Source organism: Pagrus pagrus, assembly GCF_965226575.1.
Source record: "Pagrus pagrus genome assembly, chromosome: 9".
NCBI classification, from domain to species: Eukaryota; Metazoa; Chordata; class Actinopteri; order Spariformes; family Sparidae; genus Pagrus; species Pagrus pagrus.
Window position 1 is genome coordinate 31697866 of NC_140193.1, and position 22167 is coordinate 31720032.

Genomic DNA, 22167 nt, shown 5'->3' on the forward strand with positions numbered 1-22167 from the left:
CTAAATATGATTTGGTTCTGGCCAGACTCTTTTTCAGAGACCTTCTTGTTCATTCTGACATTGATGTTAAACTAATACCCTGGACACTGCAACAACATGACTGACCACTGTTGTGTTATCAGCCGTACAATGTAGCATTTCACTAGCTTTACTTAAACTGTATGTATGGTAATAATGGCACAAGCATTGTTGAACTCTGGAGAGCCTAGAGATCACCTCTAGCCGCTGATACCCAGTCAGATATGGTTGTATGGACCTATGGCTATGAGAACAGGAACTCTGGCCAACTAAAATAATTTTTAAGCATAACAACCTTTCACAACTTAACTCATCCTATCAAGTCTTTATGTGTGTGTGCACCTTCCTGACACATACCTCATCAATTTTCCAACATTACTCACCAGAATCATGTCTCACTCTTTTAATGTTGCGGGATCAAGTATCAGCAACATGGCATCTAAGGATGTTGTGATTGCACCAACAGCAGATCCTACCAGCAGAGGGCAGTAGGGTCCACAACAGATCGTCTTATACCACACGCTTAGCAGCCTCAGAGTTGCAGAGCTTGATCTCAGAATCATTGAATTGTGTTATAGTTTAGTAGAAGTAAATATTTAAAAAGTATTGGATGGGTAAGAGAAACCTTCTGTAACTCCAACATTGGAGTTTTACCTCCTTGTCCTGTCTCACCACCATCAACCCCTACCTATTTACCCTCCACCAACCTTGGCGTACGTACTGCTGTTTAGACATTGCATAGCCATTTTGCTGCGTGATGTGTATGATGCTTTCAAATCCTAGATTGTATCCAGACCTCCAATCAAGGACAAAATGTCTGTTAAGGTAAGAGACAGCCTCTCCCACCCCCTAAAATAGAAAAACACAGTAACTACTTCTGCACTATTGTCCCAAACATATTTACCAGCTCACTTTCACACAGAGTGCAGATTGCAAAACAGCAACAAAAAGCTGCGAGGATAATGATGATGTTGTGTTGAACTTATTGACACACAAACAATGCCTGTGCCATAATTACCAGTGTGTGGAGAGGCTCCTTAATAGACCAGCTGTGTCTGGGTTCATGTCACTGGAGAAGGCCCTCCCTTGGAAACCACTCCTCAGCCAGGCAACCAAAAACCCTCCATGCTCTCCCCTCTCCTGAGAGTCCACTGATCATTACTGCAGTCGTAGCTGTCAGCATATGCAGAAGAGAGTACACCACTCACTCTGTCTAATTTCTCTTTCTTTCATCTTCCCTGTACCTCTCCCAGCACTCACCTCTCTCACTCATCACACCACTGTTTATTTCTGAAACACCACCACCTTGACCCATCGCTGAGTTAGCTCACCCATCTAACCTCTGCGCTTTTCGACACAGATCTACGTGAGGGCTCAATTTGAATATGACCCCTCCAAAGACGAACTCATCCCCTGCAAGGAGGCGGGCATTCGCTTCAGAGTGGGCGACATCATCCAGATCATCTCCAAGGATGACCACAACTGGTGGCAGGGCAAGCTGGAGAACACAAAAAATGGCACAGCAGGCCTCATCCCGTCACCAGAGCTGCAGGAGTGGTGAGAGGGAAATGCACACACTGAGAGATTATGGCAAACAGACAAGGTTATAGAGAAACTATACCTCCACATCTACAATCATTCAGCTCAGCGCTTAATGTGACTCTGTGTATGTGTTTGTGTTAGGCGAGTGGCCTGTATAGCCATGGAGAAGACCAAGCAGGAGCAGCAGGCCAGCTGTACCTGGTTTGGCAAGAAGAAGAAGCAGTACAAAGACAAGTATTTGGCAAAACACAACGCAGGTACACCGTGTACTCACCCACATGCTCCTGATCACATGCATGTGCACACAACACAACATGCTGCAGACATTTCAGTGTTGCTCAGTCCCATGAGTCCCTACTTGCATGCATGCTTGCACTTTACATAATATTTACAGTTAAATGAGCGTGTGTGGCCCTGTGAGCATGTGTGTCTGTCCTTCCGTCTGTTTGTGCAGGTAGAATTTGTATGTAACAGGATCTTGTAGCGTTCATCTTCACTGGCGGAGCCACAGCCAGGGATGACAGGAAGGCTGCCAGTGTTGCTGAAACATGAGCACGGGGGCAAGTTTGAGCCAGAAAATCTCTGCATTTTATGGCAGACTTTTAAATGACACGTCTGCATGAGGGTGTGTGCTGTATGTGTGTAGCAAGGTATGTGACCAATTGTCTCTTAAGCAATTGTGATATCAGATGCAGAGGCCCTGAAGTAGCATCAGCAGCAGATATGTTGACTGGTGTGCGGACATAGATATAGCACCTAGACGCACTACTAGAACATCACTGCCATGTGTCTGGTTGTGTGACCAGGCTGAGTGTTTGTGTGGTAAAAACTCACCATGTGTGTTTGCAACCAGAGCTGAGTGAGTGAACACAGGAGGTAGGGAGGGGGAGTGTGGTCTGTGTGAGAGTTGAGTCAGAGGAAGGTAGCAGGAAAGGTTTTTTGGTTGCTGCTGGTTTTGAAACCAAATAGATATTTGTAATGGTGCAATAAGCTGAGGCGTCAGTTCTCTTCTCCTTAATGTCGTCATGTTACATTGTAATAATTTTGCCCTTTCCCTTTAAATGCCTATCACAAGTACCCAAGGTCAAAGTGACACCTCAAAATGTCTTGTTTTGTCAAACCAACAGTGCAAAAACCCAAAATATTTGCATTTGAAAGCTTGTATTTTTTCTTTGATAAATTATTAAATTATCTCTATTAATTATTAGTTGATTATAAAAGTAGTTACTTATTTTTGTGGATCAACTGATCAATTCAGTGACTACTGCTGTGTTCCCCACGAAAGTGAAAGGAATTTTTGCACATCTAGATTACATGCAATGTCAATAACAGACACAAATATACGCTAATTTCACAATGGACCAAAATCAATCGATCTAAATCAATATTCCAGTGCACACCAGGATACTATTGACACTATTTTATTAACAGATGAATTAAACACAACAAGGAGCAAACCACGTTCTGCTTTATCAGATTCATTCTGTGCTTATTTGCCAACAGGTGTTTCTTTAAATAATCAGGTGCTGATCAGCGGACAAAACCAGCAAGGTCACATTCCCTGTTACAAGAACACTTTTTTTACATCAGAACACAAAGTCTTGCTGATCCAGTCCCAATACTACAGATGACTAGATACAGAATGTATAGAGTGTAGTGGAAATTCTCCTTCGTGAGGTTGAGAGTTGCTAAATCTCAGAAGAATTGTAGACTCAGCGTGATGAATCAGATCTCTTTAATACATGCAGCATGGAGAGAAGACCCCAAGTGTTCTCTCTCGTCTTCCAAATGTTTCTGACTTAAATACAAACAGAGTGGGGGTTACAACATTTCTTCCAAAAACAATGACCCCCTGATGTTTGGTTGATCGTCTCTTTACCAGGACAGTGATCCTTTGATGCTTTATTAGAATGTAAATGTCATGTCATCTCATCTATCTGCCTGTAACACCTCAGACAGAGACAGTTGCCTCTCGTCTGACTTCCTGACCCTCACCCCAAAAGGGGATTCTCCCCTCCTCCTCTCACATCCTGATATGGGCTTTACAGTAAATATGTTAACTGAATGGAAAACTATTTAATTTCTCACAAGAGTTCAATATGATATCATAAATATACAATATACCAGTTCTGTAGGATAGAGTTGGGTGCAGAGCCAGACCGAGTCACATTGGTTTCTGCTCTGATCTGGAGCTGTTTATTGAAGGGAGGAGAGCTCATAGATTACTTTAACTTTTGGAATTAAAAAGTGGATTAGTAATTACTCAAGTTTATTTGTGGAGGTGATTGCTATTGTCTGGTGTTTATGTTCTGTAATGTTGATTGCTGACTGGAGCTGGAGGGGAAATGTACTTTACTTCATGAACATTAACGTTACAAAGAGGAGAAGGGAAAGACGGGAGAGAACCGGAGTCTCTTGTGAGTGTTGAGGCCATTAAGAGGCTCAACTGAATTCAAACACGCATACACACACTCCATGTGTGCCATGCTCGCTAGCTTATGGCTAATGCACAGTAAAGTGTTCTGGCTGTTTGGGACGAAAACATATTTTGCGTGAGTAAAGCAACTGAACACAAACAATCCTGCAATCAAAATATAAATAGTTAGAGTATCTATTTTAGGATGAAAAGACTGTGTATTCTAAAAAAAAAAAGCTGAATTGAATTGAATAATCTTGTATAAGGTATTGGAGAGAGGGAGTTTAGAGCAGGGAGCAGTGCAAAGAGTGTAGGGTGGAGATGCATCATGGTGGGCAGCGTTGTCACAGGCTTTGGGGTGTCAGTGGACCCAGAGCTTTACACCTATTGTATGATATATGCACCAAGCAACAGGTGTCTGTGATCGCAGGTTTGACCCTACATGCGTACTTGGCAGCGTACATTATCTACTGACAGTATGTTAGAGTATGTGTGCATCTGAATGTCCATTTGATTAGCATGCCTTTTTGACACCTTGGCTGACACATCTGTTAATGTCCATTTAAAAGGGATTGCCTTAATATTCTATAGCATGCAACACATATCATCATAGTTATGTAGTGATTAATGCATGAATGCATGGGATTCAGAGTCGCCTGCAATTAATTGTTAGTAGTTTAAACTGAAATAGTCAATTCTATAACTTCACTCATCCCGTTTAATTGACTGATTCGTTATTCATTAGTACAAAGACAGTTCATGTTAACAGTTAAATCCCATTGTCTCATTCAGCATCCATTAGGGTTGAATGCAGAACATATCACAATCTGTTCCCTTCTGCATCAACTCCGCCAACAGTCAAAGCAAAATCATAGCAATAGGTTCAACCTGTAGTTATTGCAGTGTTTATATACATTATTCCATACTTAATGATTTTTAGTGTTAAAGAGTGAAAATTTGTATACAGAAACTATGGGGACACGTAGGCCTCCACCCACAACTGCAGAGCAGAATTCAACAAATGCAGCACCAGCATCGCCCTGGGTCTGTGGGAATGGGATTTTTCTATTGGATTTTGGGTTATTGAAGAAAATAAGCTCTATGACAAACACAAGTTTATAATTTTTTAAGTGTAAGTGAAAGGTTAGGGTATAAATTAACTGCATGGCTTCAGTCTCCATGTTCACTGTGATGATGTTTAATGTCCCCGACAACCTCTGAAGTCTCATTTAGACACTTGTTACCAGCTGCCGTTTTTAAGACATGTAGGTGCTTGGTAATTGAAATGTGGCGTATTGACTGGTGTAATATTATGTCATTGAACAAAACATGAAAGTATCTTAAGGTTGTGTTAACTATATAAGTTATTTCAGACAAAAAAGGTTTTCCTGCTTTTGCTTGTTTGTCAAAGTACTCAAACGTAAACTCTGTTGTTAAAGATGGTATGTAAATAAAGTTATTATCATTATTTATTGATAAGTCATTTAATAAACATATTGACTTGAGACAAGGTAACCAGAAGTGCAAAACTGATCATTTATTTCTGGGTCTTAGGATTCATTCCTGCGGTTCCTTCACAGCCACTGCACACAGCTTACCTATTGCAGAACTACTCAACCTCATTTCTTTCTGAGTACCAACCAATATGTTTCTATATCTGTTTTGTTGACTTATTTTATAATCAAATAGTTTGGAATCTAAATCAGGAAAATGTTAACTGTATTTTATCTAGGCTAATTTATTAAAGACTGATTTTTTAAGCAGTGTAGCATAATTTGCCTACTGAAAATGGGCCAAAATATGTTTATGGTCCACAAACTAAGGTATTAAGTATAACTATGATAATTTACTGTTCAGTACTGTAGTGTTGTACAATACTTAAAGGATTGTTTTGGCATGTCAGGTCAACACTGTAAGGGATGTGCTGAAAAGATTAAGAGTTCTTAAAAGAGCCAGAGGATCAGATATCACAAAGATTAAATATAGTGTATAATTTACCCCATTTGAAGACATTTTTTTAAATTATACAATTATAAAAAAGAAAAAGAACAAAAGAAAAGTGATCTGCTGTATAAAGGAGTGGTATATTCCCCTGATAACCTTTAACCATAACTGATCGCACACCACACTTCACACAGTGACATGTCACCAGTTGAAGTGAATATTCCATTCAACAGCAACAACAACACAGCTGCCCAACTGTTGTATCTTGCTGTTTGTATGTAACATTTTGTAATTCTGCTGTTGTAACCGAACCATGTTATGACCCTTCCTGTTCATCTCTCTCGCTTTCTCCTACTGAACGGCCTCTCTGCATGTAAGTAACAACCAGTGACAGCAGCCATGTCCTTCTCTCTGTGTTCCTCTCTTCCACACACCGACTCTCTTTCTTCTTTTCTCTTTTCTCTGTTTCTTTGATAAATCCTGTAGATTAAATCAGCTGTCACTGTGCTAGTGTTTCAGTTTTGTTTCTGTTGATACAATCAACAAACAACAGAAGGCTGACACAAAACTGAAACCATGTAGGTATTAAAACAGCTTGTGTGTTTTCAGACATTGTGTGTTGTGTTGTTATCTTAACCAATTTTTTATCCTTGTCTGATTGAGTGTGCTCATTAGCAGACCCAGACAGACAGTAATGTGAAGACAGCCAAACACTTAAGTGTGGTAATAACATATAACATAACTCTATTCAGCCCATGAAACTGTTATTCAGTCTGCGCAGCAGCTGATCTGCAGCCGCCTGTTGCACAAGAGACCCACTGACTTATGGGCATTGCATTTTGCTTGTCAGCACCCTGAGATGGTGACTCCATGGAGGCTCATGTTGCAGAAGCTGAGAACACATTGTACAGAGAACAGCTGTGCTATAACATGTGATACACTCTGCAAAACCTGCGATTTCCCTCAGGTATTCGGCTGTGTGTTTGTCACACAGTGTTTGGAGAGTCCTATCTGACATTAAATTAAAGTACAGTTCACTGTGAACCCTAACTCGCTCACTCAACTTAAACATTTTTTTGGAAAAAGCTTGCAGTCAAAAAAATTTGGTTAGTACAGCACAGGAACATGACAGTTTTGAGAATGCCAGACACAAAATTCATGTGACACATGAGCCTTTTCTGACTGGAAATCAGTTCAACAGAACGTTTTCAATCAAACAACTACAACAAAAAGTGTGTTTTAAGAACTTAATTCTATGTCATAATATTCCCTGTTATTATGACAGACATTAGGTGCTTAAAACACACTTTGTATGTTATGTTATCATGACATAAAATGATCAGGTTGCTGAATGTTTATTTTTGTGGTTATTAAACCCAATCATATTGTTGTGTCATTACTTTGTCAATTTATGTACAAACAAGAATTGTATATATTGATATTTAAAGTCAAATTAACAACATTTGTGTCATTACTCAGCTAAATCTAAATCAGCTAGATCATTTTTCAGGCTGGGAATGGTTACAGCAGTCCAGGTGCTCTCTTCTTTTGCTGGGATCTTATGCAGAAAATAATCATACAGGGAGATGACCTTATAGGAGCTGCATAAGTGTATTCAAAATTTCACAGGTCGCTAACTGTGCAGATCATTCATGGTGTCTTTTATAACCCAACAACTTTAATTAGGAACATCTGTAGAATAAGTGCAGTAACACTAATAACTGTGTACCAGGTAACATTTGTGGTCATTTAGAAGACATTTAAACAGTTTCCTTAGGCGTATGGCCCCAATCACATTGTCTCAAAGAATGCTGGGAAACTGACTACCTTCCCCCAACATGCTACAATATAAAGTATTTCGTTGAATTATTATTTACAAATGTTAATGTTTAGGCTACTGTTTAGGCCAGTAACCTATATTTTACTTGTCTTCAGTTTCAAGACTTAGTGTTTTGCATTTGCAATTCTCCCAGGTGCTCCCGATCGTCAGTCTGCATGTCCTTGTGTGACCGAACAGTTGAACTTCACAAATTTTCAACCAAATGCTTAACAACATATGCAATTTTTAACTTTAAGTATTTAAGGTGTATTGATGTAAATATAAAACACAAAATTTAGATTTTGTTTTTTGTGTACTAAAAAATAATAAGTTGATAAAAACACAAAACATCATGTCCGTTAAGACAGTGTCCAGCATTACCCTGCAGCTATGTTGTAATCATGTGTCTTTGTCATGTAGTCAACACACATTTTTAAACAAGAGTGACTCATTTTCAAAACTGAATAGATATTTCTTCATACCAATTTGTAAGTTCAAACAACTAATACAATTTTAACATAGTGAACGCTGCCCATTAAGCTTATAGTATATGCCATTTTAAAATTAAGGATTTAAGTTGCTTTGACTCAAACACACAACACAAATTTTAGGTTTTGTTTCACAAAAACAGAGTAATGGAAGTCACATGCAACCGTCAAATTTAATGTTGCTTTGACAAATTTACAAAATGATGTGTACTAGAAAGTAAAAGATTGATAAAAACAATGAAAATCGGTCAGTTTTATGTTAAGACAGGAAATATTGTCCACCATAACTCTGCAGCTTTTGTTGTAATGATGTATTTTTGTTATGTAAACACAATTTTTTCATTTAATTGAGCAAGAAAGTGATGACATGTCATATTTGAACAACACATTTTGTCACACGTGTCATGAATGGATTGGGGTTTACAGTGTATGCCTTTTGCTCTGTTTCTTACATTTGGATTAAAAGATAATAAATAAAACTATACACAGTTGATTTTTAAAAAAAAAGTAGTTTATGAAGTAACCTTGCGATTTATTTAGAACAGTGGTTCTGTTCTGATGACTGAGAGCCAATTTAGGGAGCCAGTCTGTGATTGAGGGCTACAGAGGAAAACCCAAAGCTGTAGTATTTGCAATTATGTCTCGTAATGTCATTTAACCTTAAATTCCTTGAGCAGTGTATTTACAAGCAGCACTTTTCACATTAAACTGCTGAGTTGTCCACCTAAATACAGCACAAGCATCATGACAGAACATCATTCCAGCGACACGCCATTGGTCTGCTGGCTGCACTTTGAGAACCCCTGATTTAGAGGAAATAGTTGCACAAATTCAACTTAAATCATTTCAAAATAAGAATATTTAAATTATGGTCAAATTAACTATTTTGTGACATTTTATAAAAATAGCAGAATAATTCATTTTAACTTTTAACTCCCACACAGAGTTTAAAAACCTGCAGCTCCCCTCCAGTTAGTTAGAACTGAAGAAGCCTCTTGGATGAGAGGTGAAACGTCTTCAAGGAACTGAAACAAGTCCAGTTGCCACATGTGTTGCTTAAGAGGAAGTCTTCAACTAACAGTTATTTTCATTATCAAGTGATCTGGCAATTATCTTCTTGATTCAGTGCATAAATCGTAAATAAGGTTGAAACTTGCCCATCATAGTCCAAAGGCCAAGCTGGAATATTCAGATTTGGTTTACTGTCACGAGAAGTCAAAAAAGCTTCACATGTTCACATTTGAAAAGCTGGATCCCACTGCTCTTTTGATTTACTCATCTGACAATGCTCAATTCAGTTTAGCTCCTTTCCATATCCTATTCTTGGAGCCACACTATAACGAAATCAAAGAGGTTTGGATAACGAGCAAAAATAGATTAACATGGCAACTTTGCTGGAAAATAATATCTCTTGTAGCACCCTATATACACCTAGACACAGGTGTTGAACACAACACTAGTCATTTTAGGTTGAATATCTCTCTTCTTAAAAATGTTTTCTGCATTGTATCACATGAACGTTTTTCTCACTAGCTAAAGTCCTGCCTGATCAGATTTATTTCATCTGAGATCACAGAGGTTATTTGTAAGAAATCACAGGATCACCTCAGAGATCATCTTTGCTCTCAAGTTGTCATTTTTACTCACTGTTTTGACATAAGGCTTGTTCCTGGTGAGAGTTTTAATTTCCTTTGTTTTGGTATGTAACCCAACTTCCTCTCGTCTTCATCACAGAGACCAGATGTGTTGAGACTCTTTAGTACACCTTGTTCCTCTCAAACTCTGTAGAGCCCCTCGAACTGCTGTTTGTCCGAGCACCCTCCTCTTTACATCCTCTAACTCTTTCTCCTCTCACTTCCAGTGTTCGACCAACTAGATCTTGTCACATATGAAGAGGTTGTGAAGCTTCCTGCTTTCAAGAGGAAAACACTAGTTTTGTTAGGTAAGTTCTGCCATGTGGAGCAGCAAGAAATGGGGACATCAGCCTTCATAACTGACCTTACTGATTGACTTTGTGTCTTTGTCAGGTGCCCATGGAGTGGGCAGAAGACACATCAAGAACACACTTATAACCAAACACCCTGACAGATTTGCGTACCCCATTCCACGTAAGACAAATCATCAGTCAAAGTCCGCAGAAACTTACTTAACAGCACCACTATATATGTCAGGAAATGTAAATGGTATCTCCTATGTCTCCTGTTTCCCACAGACACAACCAGACCTCCAAAGAAGGACGAGGAGAATGGGAAGAACTACTACTTTGTTTCCCATGACCAGATGATGCAGGACATCAGCAACAATGAGTACCTGGAGTACGGCAGCCATGAGGACGCCATGTATGGGACGCGGCTAGAGACGATCCGGAAGATCCACCAACAGGGACTCATAGCTATACTGGATGTTGAACCTCAGGTGTGTGTGAGTGTAGATGTGAATGTCTATTTATGTATATGTAAGGACCTTTTAATCTCTGATTTCTGTTCACCAACAGGCCCTGAAGGTCCTGAGGACAGCAGAGTTTGCCCCGTATGTTGTCTTTATTGCTGCACCAACTATCACACCAGGCATCAATGAGGTAGGAATAGACCAGTCACACACAAACACACTTAAAATGTGATACATTTGAAAGGATAAGGCTGGTAATATTCTAATTTATTATTAATAACATAACACTACTTATACTTATTAGTACTAAAATCTCATAAGTCCAAAACAATAAGAAATATATCTGACCAACATGTGTCAGTCAGATATATTTCTTTTTGTTTTATATTTCTTATTGTTTTATATATCTTCTTCTTCTGTGCCATAGACTATTATAATTGTCCAAAAAGTATTAAAACAAATCGATGAGCCACACTGCTGCACTGGTTTTTAGGACAATCCAAAGGGGGAGTCTTTATGTTCTCCACCAGGAGAGTATATTGAAATTACTTAACAGGCTGACAGCCATATACATCCTCCTAACATTATATATAGCAAGTTCTAATTAATATGACTTCATTTTGTAATCTATACAGCACGTTTTACTACAATATTACTGTTAATTTATCTGGATTTGAGGGATATTTATTTGTATTAAGACGGGGACTAGATTATATTGTTCGACAGCATTTATCTAATTCTAAAGATAGGTTTCCATACATTTTACAATTAAAATAAATATATCAAGCCATCTTAAGAGGTTAAACCTCACAAAATACTACTTGAGGATTGCATGATTTATTTTATTCTTTATTACTTATTAAGTAATTAAGTGCAGAAATGCACTATAAAACTATGGTGCCCAGTTGTTAATGGAAGGAGACTATTTAATTGACCTATTTTATAAGATTTACCTCAGTAGGAAGAAATGGGCACTGCAAAGTAGCGAAGTGAGACAACACTGAAAGATCAACACATGTCTTTAATCACCAGCCTTATCATTTAAAAATCAAATAGCACAGTAAATCCCTTTTCGAATAAAAATTGAAAAACTGAGAACGTAGAAATCCAATGAAACGTTTCTTTAATGTTTAAATACATAATAAAAACCTGTTGATGCAATTTAATTATTAATGATGGTTATTATAAAGTGTGCCCAATATTGTATATGACAAAGAACAGCAGAGAATCCTCACTTTTAAGAAGTTGAAACAGATTAATGTTTGACTTGTTGACTGACTGACCCGATTAACTGATCATCAAAATAGCAGCTGATAAATTGTATGTTGACCAACTAGTCATTTAACTAAGGTTTCACCTTTAACCTGCATTACGTGTTAAACATTTAAAGTGACACGATTTTACATCCTGGCAAGTTATTACATTCTTACTTCACTTCCATGACACAGCATGCATGTACAAAAGTCTCGTTCTGTCTGCTCTTCATGCATGTATTTGCTTCACTCATTCCTCTGCACTCATATATTTTTGCATGCTGCATGCCTCTGTTTCTTTGGCACTGCCCTCAGATGCCGAGGTGGTGTCGAACACTGCCAGTAAGTAAAACCTGAGAGGATACTGACTATGTAGTGTTATTTTTAATGATGTACTGTATGTTTGTACTCCTTGCCATATGTTTGTTGGTATGGTACTAGTGAGTTTGTGCTGCCTTGTGTGTTTTCCCATTAATTGCTAAGTAAAGGCCCTTACACACTGCTGTAACAGCCATCTTGACCGGATGAAATAGAAATAGGTTTTTTGTTGTTGTTTTTCTCATTAATCATGTGTGCATAATGAAATGTATTTTAACTCAGTTTGCTGGTTTGTAGTGTGTTTTAAGGGTCAAACAAACACGTCTTTGCTAGTGACTGTGGCTGCAAGTTCACCGGTGAAAGTACGCCAATGTTGAACTTTGCAAATTTGCTTATCCACCAGAGGCGGGCTGTACTATTAGGCAAACCAGGCATTTGCCTGGAGCCCCGGGCCCCATACAAGGCCCTTTGGGGCCCCCAAAATGCCCTCTTTATATTTTGTCCCCATATTTATTGTTTTTATAAAAACCTCTTCACAATAGTAGCATCGGGATGTCTAATTTGATCAGTTACTCGTGTTTTGACGGTCTTTCTGCCAACCGTGCACCCCCCTTCAGTCTGTACTACATGGACTATTCCATGTTACGCATCAGGCTCATCATGCTGCACGTATGCAGAAATGATTACAGCGTAAAATCCAAAACAGTAAATAGTTGTAAGAGAGAGAGAAGAGATAAATCGAGAGAAATGAAGCGAATATACGAAAGCGGGTCACAGAAAAAGAAGAAGAGGGACCAAAGGCAGGAGTTTAGCTGCCAAAGCTATCAGTGTTTTAAAAATATGTTCATACACATTCAGTTAAATATTACATTACTGTAAATAATGGTCATTTCTTTGTGTAGTGCACATCATGCACGGCCCTGTATGAAATAATTAACAGTTGCATGAAAGCTAAGGAAAATATTTGCTTCTGGTGAGCTGGTAGATGTCTTGAAGAAGGTGTATTTGGATTGCTCAAGCATAGCTTTACCAGTATATAGCTCTATACCACCAGATAAATCAGTCTGCAAGGTATAAACTGCAAGTAACGAGACTTTTTAAATAAATGTTTATTTAACCCTGGAATAACAAATGTCTTTACTAATATTGTATAACCAAGGTCATATGAATCTTTGTTAAGAGTTGAAGAGTCAAGATTATCTTGTCAGTGAGAACATGCATTAGTCAGGGGCTGAAGAAGATCAGGAAAACTAAAGCTGAAACAAATTCAAATCTATTTGCACACATCCATGCCTTAGGACAATATGAGAGTTTGCAATAACCATAGAAAATGATGTTTAATCACATATGGATTACACTGGCCGAGTGTGATGGAAGAAAGGAAGGATAGTGACCTTTGTTCATCCCTTGTATGGAGTATCTCATTATGCGATATAAGGTACATTAGCCCCCAAATGACTGTTCGCCTGGAGCCCCCAAATGGCTAAGTTCACCACTGTTATCCACCAGATGTACATTATATTGGTAGTCACATAGAACAAAAGTTTATGGGAGGATAATATTTGCTGTTGATTTTGCATTTGCTTGACTGTGACCTCAGGCCTGGTTACGAAACATGCCTGCCTAGCTGGAATCTACCAAGCTAGCTAGGGCTAACAAGTTATTTGTTCACACATAAAGATAAAAGCATTTTGCCTTACTTTATTTATTTAAGTTTCACTGCGGGTTTAGTCGTCCCAAAAAGCCAGAATACTTTACTGTTCATTAACTGCAAGATATTGAGCAACAGCAGGCACCGACGGTGTTTGTGTCTGTGTTTTTGTTCAGTTTTTTCTCTGACCAAAGTCAGCACTCACCAGAACTCTGGATCTTTCTGTCATCCTGCAGTATCTTTTTTTCCCCATCTCCTCTCTGCACGTCCATAAAGTAAAGTACAGTAATTAAAAGTAAGTAAACTGCCCTCCATTAAGCAGTCAATAAAGAATTACAGAACATTACAGTGGATAACCGCACCTCCACATCTCATTGCTGCAGACAGGTTTTGACAGACAGGCAGACAGGCTTTTCTCAAAAGTCTTCCAACGTAAACTCTCCTCGACTCTTGGTGTGTATTCCTCCAGAAGCTCTGGACTCTTGCCCATGACCGTTTCCAGCTGCTATCTGCCAGTCACCGCTAACAGGGTCGCTCGTTAATCCAAAACACCAGTGGCTGTCCCTCGCTCCAGTCTGTTAATTCAATTAATTGCATAACAACCATATTATTTGTCCAATATTTGCATTAAAATTTCTCCAGAAGGCACAACACCATAAATAAGGGCGAGAGGTCGAGATCAGTGACTGGAATTATCTGAGGTGAATCATCTGCCCCTTCAAGTGGTTGCCAGTTTGTTGCACTAGCTATTGTTGCCAATGCTAGCTAGCTGACAATAGAGCAATACAGTATGCTGGGCACATACAGAAATCAGCCATGTTTGTTTTTTTTCCACAAACTGGCAACTATCAGGACAGTTGATCGCTGACGAAACACAGATACCATGTGATACTAACAGTGTTATACTAGTGGCTTACAAACCTTGTTAGAAGCTAGAACCAGCTGTCAGAATTCTGACACGCAAATACATAAAATCATTTTGGACCTGACAAAATCTTTAAAAGTATTAATTTTTGTTTTTTTAAAAAAGGATATGTCTACATAAAAACATTACCAATTTGACCTTTAATATCATTTAAATGAGTGAGTTCACCCCCCCTAAATAGCTGTCTTGAAAGGAGAAATTAGCTATAGAGGCTAAAGCTGTCTTTTGTTACGAGGCTGTAAACATGTTTATTTCTGCTGTAAAGTTTGACATTTTAACATGGGCTCTTATGGGGATTGACTCACTTTGAGAGCCAGCCTTGTGTGGCGATTGGACCAACTGCAGTTTTTGGCAGTTCCACACTGGCATTTTTCAGCCCTGGCGGTTGCTGTTTGGGTGGAACCAGGGAGGGTGGCAGACTGCATGGGTGGATGTAAACAATGCTGAATTTAAAATACTTTGGCTTTGCAAATGTTTTATTAGGAAGGAAATTCATTGAACATTGAAATGGTCTGTTAGACCTCAAGATTAAAGGTAAAATGGGTCTAAATTGGGTTTGTAGTCCTGGACTGATGACCAAAGATTTCACTATGTTTGTCTCACAACAACTCTTGTCCTTAGGCTCAACCACATACTATATAGGGGCCTTAAGAATTTCTCTTTCAGTCATGTGCGTGTTCTCATCTCTGCCTTCGTCAGTATCTAAGACCGTCTGTTCCTCCTCCTGTTCCAGGACGAGTCTCTCCAGCGGCTGCAGAAGGAGTCTGAGATCCTGCAGAAGACCTACGCCCACTACTTCGACCAGACCATCATCAACAACGAGATCGATGAGACCATCAGGCATCTGGAGGAGGCCATTGATCTAGTGTGCACCACCAGCCAGTGGGTTCCAGTGTCCTGGGTCTACTGACCTGTAGCCCTGACCTCCACCACCTTCACCTCCTCCTTTCCTCCCAGCAACGACACCTTGGCCAAACTCCCATCATTCCCTTTTCAAAATAAGAATCAATGAAACAGCAACTAACAATGGCAAACCTCTCCCTACACTGCACTTGATGGAAAACCCCTTCAGTCTACTGTGAAAGCGAACACAGGATTCAACCAGATCCTTTTAAACGCTGCACAAACAACCTGCAGTGGCCAATTATTAGGCTCCTGCCCTGACAGACAACCTAGTCATAGTGTTGTATAAAAACAATAAATAAAAGTGAATATTGTCATGTCTGTACTAGCTAGGAGGCAACATTTTTGTAGATGTTTGTTTTAAAGAGACAGTACTGTTACCCGTCCTTTAATATCGATGCACTGCTAGCTCTCCATGTCTCCACCACAACCTTCCTATCAAACTGTAGTCCTGTTGGGTGTTGTATTACTAAATCATCTGTAGAAAGACACTGTCAGTGGGCATTCTGTAGATCAGGAGACTGAAGTAAAAGCACACAAAACACACTGCAATGTCTTCTCATCTATAGGTCATGTCATATCCTCACTTTATGTTTGTCCCTGTTCCTTTCTAAACTGTTGTGTTAGGTTACATCCTCTCATGACTTCATCCTATTGTCAGTCTTAAGTACAGTTATAGTATGACCATGCACACACATATGCATCTTCTGCCTGCCTACCTACCTACCTACCTACCTACCTACCAACCAGGTACTGTCTCTTCTAAATAAATCCATAAATGTTTTTGAGATTTGAATGAGGTTATCATGCATGTGGACATTTGCAAGCTTCCATGCTTCAAGTCAGTCAGTGTTCCCAGTGTCCCTCCGTAAACCTCCAAGAAAGAAAAGACAAATATCTATATTTAAAAAAACATTCCAGCTGTCTGGAAGACTGAACTCAGCCAACGGAAGCAAGAAAAAACTAATCAGGACGGAGCCAGGAGTTGACTTGACACCTATGCACATCCCTTGCATTTTGGGTGACATTTCTAAACCACAGATTTATTAAAAAAAAAAAGAAAAAAAGAAAGAAAAGAAAAAATATTGACCATGTAGTGAGATGTGTTTGTAAAAAAAATCAAATAAAAGTCTTGATTTTTCTCTTATTGATTTGTCATACACAAAAAGGAACAATTTCACCATATTCCTCTTTTGCCATTTCAGAAATGTGATGTCCAAGATTGTAAGTGTTGCGGTCAAGTTTAAAAATCAATGAGAGATGAAATGCTGATTTTTATTCTGAAATTGTGTAACTGTTTGCAGAACAAGTGTTGCTGACTACTTTGCAAGAGAAGGAAATTGAGGCAGTGTGTGAAAATGATTAACCATGTACATGAATATGACAGACTGACATACAGCTGCCCCTTGTGTAAATGATCAAAGTTCTTCAGTATGAACAGTTTTTTAAATATATTTCCTTTTATGTGTTGGAAAATTTAACCTTAGAGTGGCTTGTCTGTGTTTTCTTCTCCACTGCACAGAAGCATGTCTTGAACAATATCTCCTTCCTGAAATCCAGACTTGTGAGCCAGATCACACAAAGCCAGTCCAACTTAGTGTAACAGTGGTGATACTGTATAACTGCTTTCACAATGCTGCTTATCGATTGTTAACTCTGGTTTTTATAGCTAGCTATGAGCACATCAAAATCAGCCACCGCAGAGGCCTTTAATGGGTTAAAATATACTTGCTGTATTATCATAAATTCATTATTTATTTATTTATCTTCCATAGGGGTATGTGCTACAAGCTTTAATGCGTAAGCAGTGATGGAAAGTAGCTAAATTAGGGCAGCAACCATTACAGTTATTAATGCTGAAATGAATTATTGATTAATCTGCTGATCATTTTCTTAGTAAATCCTTTGGTGTATAAAATGTGACAATGCAATTTTTAAAATGCCCATTTCAGTTTCCCAAATTAACACTGTAGGTCATTTTGTCTAACAGTCAAAAACCCAAATACCAAGTTCTTTTGTGTGCAGATATACAATTTACTATCATAGAAAACCAGCTAATATTCATATTTACGGGGTTCGATTTAGTCAGTTATGTGTGACCTACTTTAAGCCAAAATTATTATAAAGTTGGTTGGCCGTTTAACCAGGAAGTAAATGTGGAAGCCAGTAAACTTTTTTTGGCATCTGGTATCTAATTTCTTCTATATAAATCTATAGAGGTTAGATGAGTTTTTAGCATCTGTGTGATGTTACAGTCACTACAGTACAGCTGGAAGGAGATTGAACGGTGGCAAAGGAAAAGTGGAGGTACGTGCCAGGCCAATTTTGACTCTGAACAGCGCCCTCTAGTGGTTGTAGTGCTTAACATCAATGCCTAAGTAAATCACTAAGGGAAGTATGTGGGCATTGACGGTTATAACGGTTGAAACGGACATATCTATTTTTTTACACAAAGGGAGCATAAATGAGCCTTAGGCTTATTTTACACAGATTTTGCGTTGAAAACTGGATGGGTTCTGTGTGAACATCTAAGACCGTATTTGCCCCGTTTTCAGCCAGCTTTAATGCAGTTACATCATCAGTGTGTCACAAAACACAAATTTGTTTAATCCTCTTAAATGGTATGGCTATCGATAGATTTTGATAGATATTGATTAATGTGAAGGTATTTGCCCAAAGTCATACTGCATTGGCAGGCAGATTGTGGTATACATGAAGACATTTCAATTCATTTTATGTTTCATATAAAAAGTAATAAAATATGGAACTATATGAAATGTGTGCCACAAACAAAAATCTTCCAGGATATTGTAATGGGAACAGTTCTATACATTAAAGCTGCTGTAGCCTTATTTTCTTATTTAAATACATTTTGAATAACTATATTCTAACAGTAGTCACTGTGATAGATTGTTTGGTCAGCAACCCATGTCTCTCCTCTCACTACTCATGCAGTAAAAGAGAAAATACATTTTAAGGACAGAGAATGCCATAAGGAGACGGCCCTGTCTGCTCATGAACATGCAGACAGCAGGATCCTACTGTTCTGGTACCTACACTGGCAATGGTGGAACAGGGAAAGCCACCAATTCCAGGTCTACCGGTGACAACTTGTACTGCCAAGTAATGAAAAAATTAGGAAAAGAAAGAGGCAAAGAAAGGATTTGTAAAGTGTGGTGACATAAAGAGGAGGGAGGGGATTGCTGACTGCAAATCGGACAGGAAGTTAGCTAAAACTGCCACAATGCATACAGCAGCTTTAATGTAAAATGACATATTGCGCTTACTACTGTGACATGCATGCATGCACTTGTGGAACAGGTTAATGATCTGGCCAAATAAAACAGGTTTTAGACAGTATATACACATAGGCCGACTGCGGCTGGATTTGCAATGAAGACATTTTGGTGGCCATCTATTACATGTATATATGTAGTCCTTCAACAGCTGTAGCTAAGTCATGGCTAGGCTAGGTTTGGGCCCCAAATGTAGCTCTGATTTAGCCTAGATGTGGCATTTACCCATACTGAGTAGTCGTGTAATGAAGTAATGATTACTGAGTACAACTGTTATAATGTACTAATGACTACTGAGTACAAATATAATAATATAGTAATGACTGAGTACAGACGTAATAATGTAGTAATGACTACTGAAGACAAATATAATGTAGTTATGACTACTGAGTACAAATATAATAATGTAGTAATGACTTAGTACAAATATAATATAGCAATGACTGAGTACAGATGTTATAATGTACTAATGACTACTGAAGACAAATATAATGTAGTTATGACTACTGAGTACAAATATAATAATGTAGTAATGACTGAGTACAAATATAATAATATAGTAATGACTACTGAGTACAAATATAATAATGTAGTAATGACTGAGTACAAATATAATAATATAATAATGACTATTGAGTACAAATATAATAATGTAGTAATGACTACTGAGTACAAATATAATAATGTAGTAATGACTACTGAGTACCAATATAATAATGTAGTAATGACTACTGAGTAGCTTTGTGATAATTTAGTAATGACTACTGAGTACAAATATGATAATGTAGTAATGACTGAGTACAAATATGATAATGTAGTAATGACTGAGTACAAATATAATAATGTAGTAATGACTACTGAGTACAAATATGATAATGTAGTAATGACTGAGTACAAATATAATAATGTAGTAATGACTACTGAGTACAAATATGATAATGTAGTAATGACTACTTAGTAATTACATTAATGCAAAAAAGATTTTGTTTATCAGTAGCCTCTTACAGAAGCCCTAAAGGGCCATGCATTCATACATTTTATTTCCTACTGAACCATGTATTCCTACAACGCTCAGTAGTAATGACTTCATGAGCTTCTTTAATGATAAAATTTTAACTATTAGAGACAAAATCCATCATCGCTTGCCCTCAACTGGCACTATTGTATCTTTAAACACAGGAACCTCAGAGACAGTTGTAAATTCTGACTTATATTTAGACTGCTTCTCTCCCATCGACCTCCACCAACTAACTTCAATGGTTTCTTCATCTAGATCAACAACTTGTCTCCTAGACCCCATCCCAACTAGGTTGCTGAAAGAAACTTTACCTTTAATTAGCACATCTCTACTAGAAATGATCAACCTGTCTCTATTAACAGGATACGTACCACAATCCTTTAAACTAGCTGTAATCAGACCGCTCCTTAAAAAGCCTAATCTTGATCCAGAAGCTTTAGCCAACTATAGACCTATATCCAACCTCCCTTTCCTCTCCAAGATCCTTGAGAAAGCAGTCGCCAACCAGCTATGTGACTTTCTTCATAAAAATAGTTTATATGAGGATTTTCAATCAGGTTTTAGAGCACATCATAGCACAGAGACGGCACTGGTGAAAGTTACAAATGACCTCCTAATCGCTTCTGACAAAGGACTTGTCTCTGTCCTGGTCTTACTAGATCTTAGTGCTGCATTTGATACCATTGATCATCACATTCTACTACAGAGACTGGAACACTTAATTGGCATTAAAGGACCCGCATTAAACTGGTTTAAGTCCTATTTATCGGATCGATTTCAGTTTGTACATGTTAATGATGAGTCATCCCTGTATACCAAGGTTAGTCACGGTGTTCCTCAAGGCTCCGTGCTTGGACCCATACTATTCACCTTATATATGCTCCCTCTAGGAAATATAATTCAGAAACACTCCATAAACTTTCATTGTTATGCAGATGATACCCAGTTATACCTATCAATAAAGCCAAATGAAACTAATCAGCTTACTAAACTCCATGCATGTCTCAAGGACATTAAGACCTGGATGACCTGCAATTTTCTGCTGTTAAACTCAGATAAAACCGAAGTTATAGTACTTGGTCCTAAACACCTTAGAGATGCATTATCTAATGATATAGCGAGTTTGGATGGCATTAACTTGGCCTCCAGCACCACCGTCAGGAATCTGGGAGTTATCTTTGATCAAGATATGTCCTTCAACTCCCACATAAAACAAATTTCAAGGTCTGCATTTTTTCATCTACGTAACATTGCAAAAATCAGGCCCATCCTGTCTCAAAAAGACGCAGAAAAGCTAGTCCATGCATTTGTTACTTCCAGGCTGGACTATTGTAATTCTCTATTATCAGGCTGCCCTAACAAGTCTCTAAAGAGTCTCCAGCTGGTCCAGAATGCTGCAGCACGTGTACTGACAGGAACTAAGAAAAGAGATCATATTACTCCTGTATTGGCCTCTCTGCACTGGCTCCCTGTAAAATCAAGAATAGAGTTTAAAATCCTTCTCCTCACTTACAAAGCTGTTAATGGTCAGGCACCATCATATCTCCAGGAGCTCATACTACCCTATCACCCAACTAGAGCATTACGCTCCCAGAACACAGGATTACTTGTAGTTCCTAAAGTCTCCAAAAGTAGAATGGGAGCCAGAGCCTTCAGCTATCAAGCTCCTCTTCTGTGGAACCATCTTCCTGTTTTGGTCTGGGAGTTGGACACCCTCTCTACCTTTAAGAGTAGACTTAAGACCTTCCTCTTCGATAGAGCTTATAGTTAGGGCTGGGCCAGCTCTTAGTTATGCTGCTATAGGCCTAGTCCGGGGGACAATGACACACTGAGCTTCTCTCTCCTCCCCTCTCCTCTCCTCTCCATCTGTATACATTATGCCTGTATACATGCCCCATCTCTGCATGTCACTGACTTACTTCTTCCCCGGAGTCCTTGTGCTTTCTAGTCCTACAGGCTCCCATGGATCCTGGCCACGCCTGGGTCGTGGATCGTGGATGCGCCCACTGCTATGGCCCTGCCTGATCGTGGATGCGCCCACTGCTATGGCCCTGCCTGATCGTGGATGCGCCTACTGCTATGGCCCTGCCTGACACCCACCACTACTTTCGCTAATATTAGTCACATCTCTGTTACATACGTTCCACTACTATTATTGTAATGCATTACTACATACCATCCTTACCAT

The 22167-nt window shown here is 38.7% G+C and overlaps 1 protein-coding gene across 19 annotated transcripts in view; it reads left to right on the plus strand.

Annotated features, from left to right (window-relative positions):
- The window catches only part of caska (calcium/calmodulin-dependent serine protein kinase a), a 161712-nt gene extending 144561 nt beyond the window's left edge, over window positions 1–17151 (plus strand). For 10 of the 19 annotated variants that reach the window (XM_084361599.1, XM_084361613.1, XM_084361616.1 and 7 more), the window contains 8 exons: window positions 802–843; window positions 1379–1575; window positions 1702–1817; window positions 10089–10169; window positions 10255–10335; window positions 10440–10642; window positions 10722–10805; window positions 15496–17151. In XM_084361599.1, coding sequence (XP_084217725.1) covers window positions 802–843; window positions 1379–1575; window positions 1702–1817; window positions 10089–10169; window positions 10255–10335; window positions 10440–10642; window positions 10722–10805; window positions 15496–15672 — 981 coding nt within the window. In that variant the 3' untranslated portion in view covers window positions 15673–17151. The remainder of the gene's footprint in view (window positions 1–801; window positions 844–1378; window positions 1576–1701; window positions 1818–10088; window positions 10170–10254; window positions 10336–10439; window positions 10643–10721; window positions 10806–15495) is intronic. The other 9 variants (XM_084361617.1, XM_084361606.1, XM_084361603.1 and 6 more) reach the window with 3 other exon arrangements.
- The last annotated feature ends 5016 nt before the right edge of the window (window positions 17152–22167 follow it).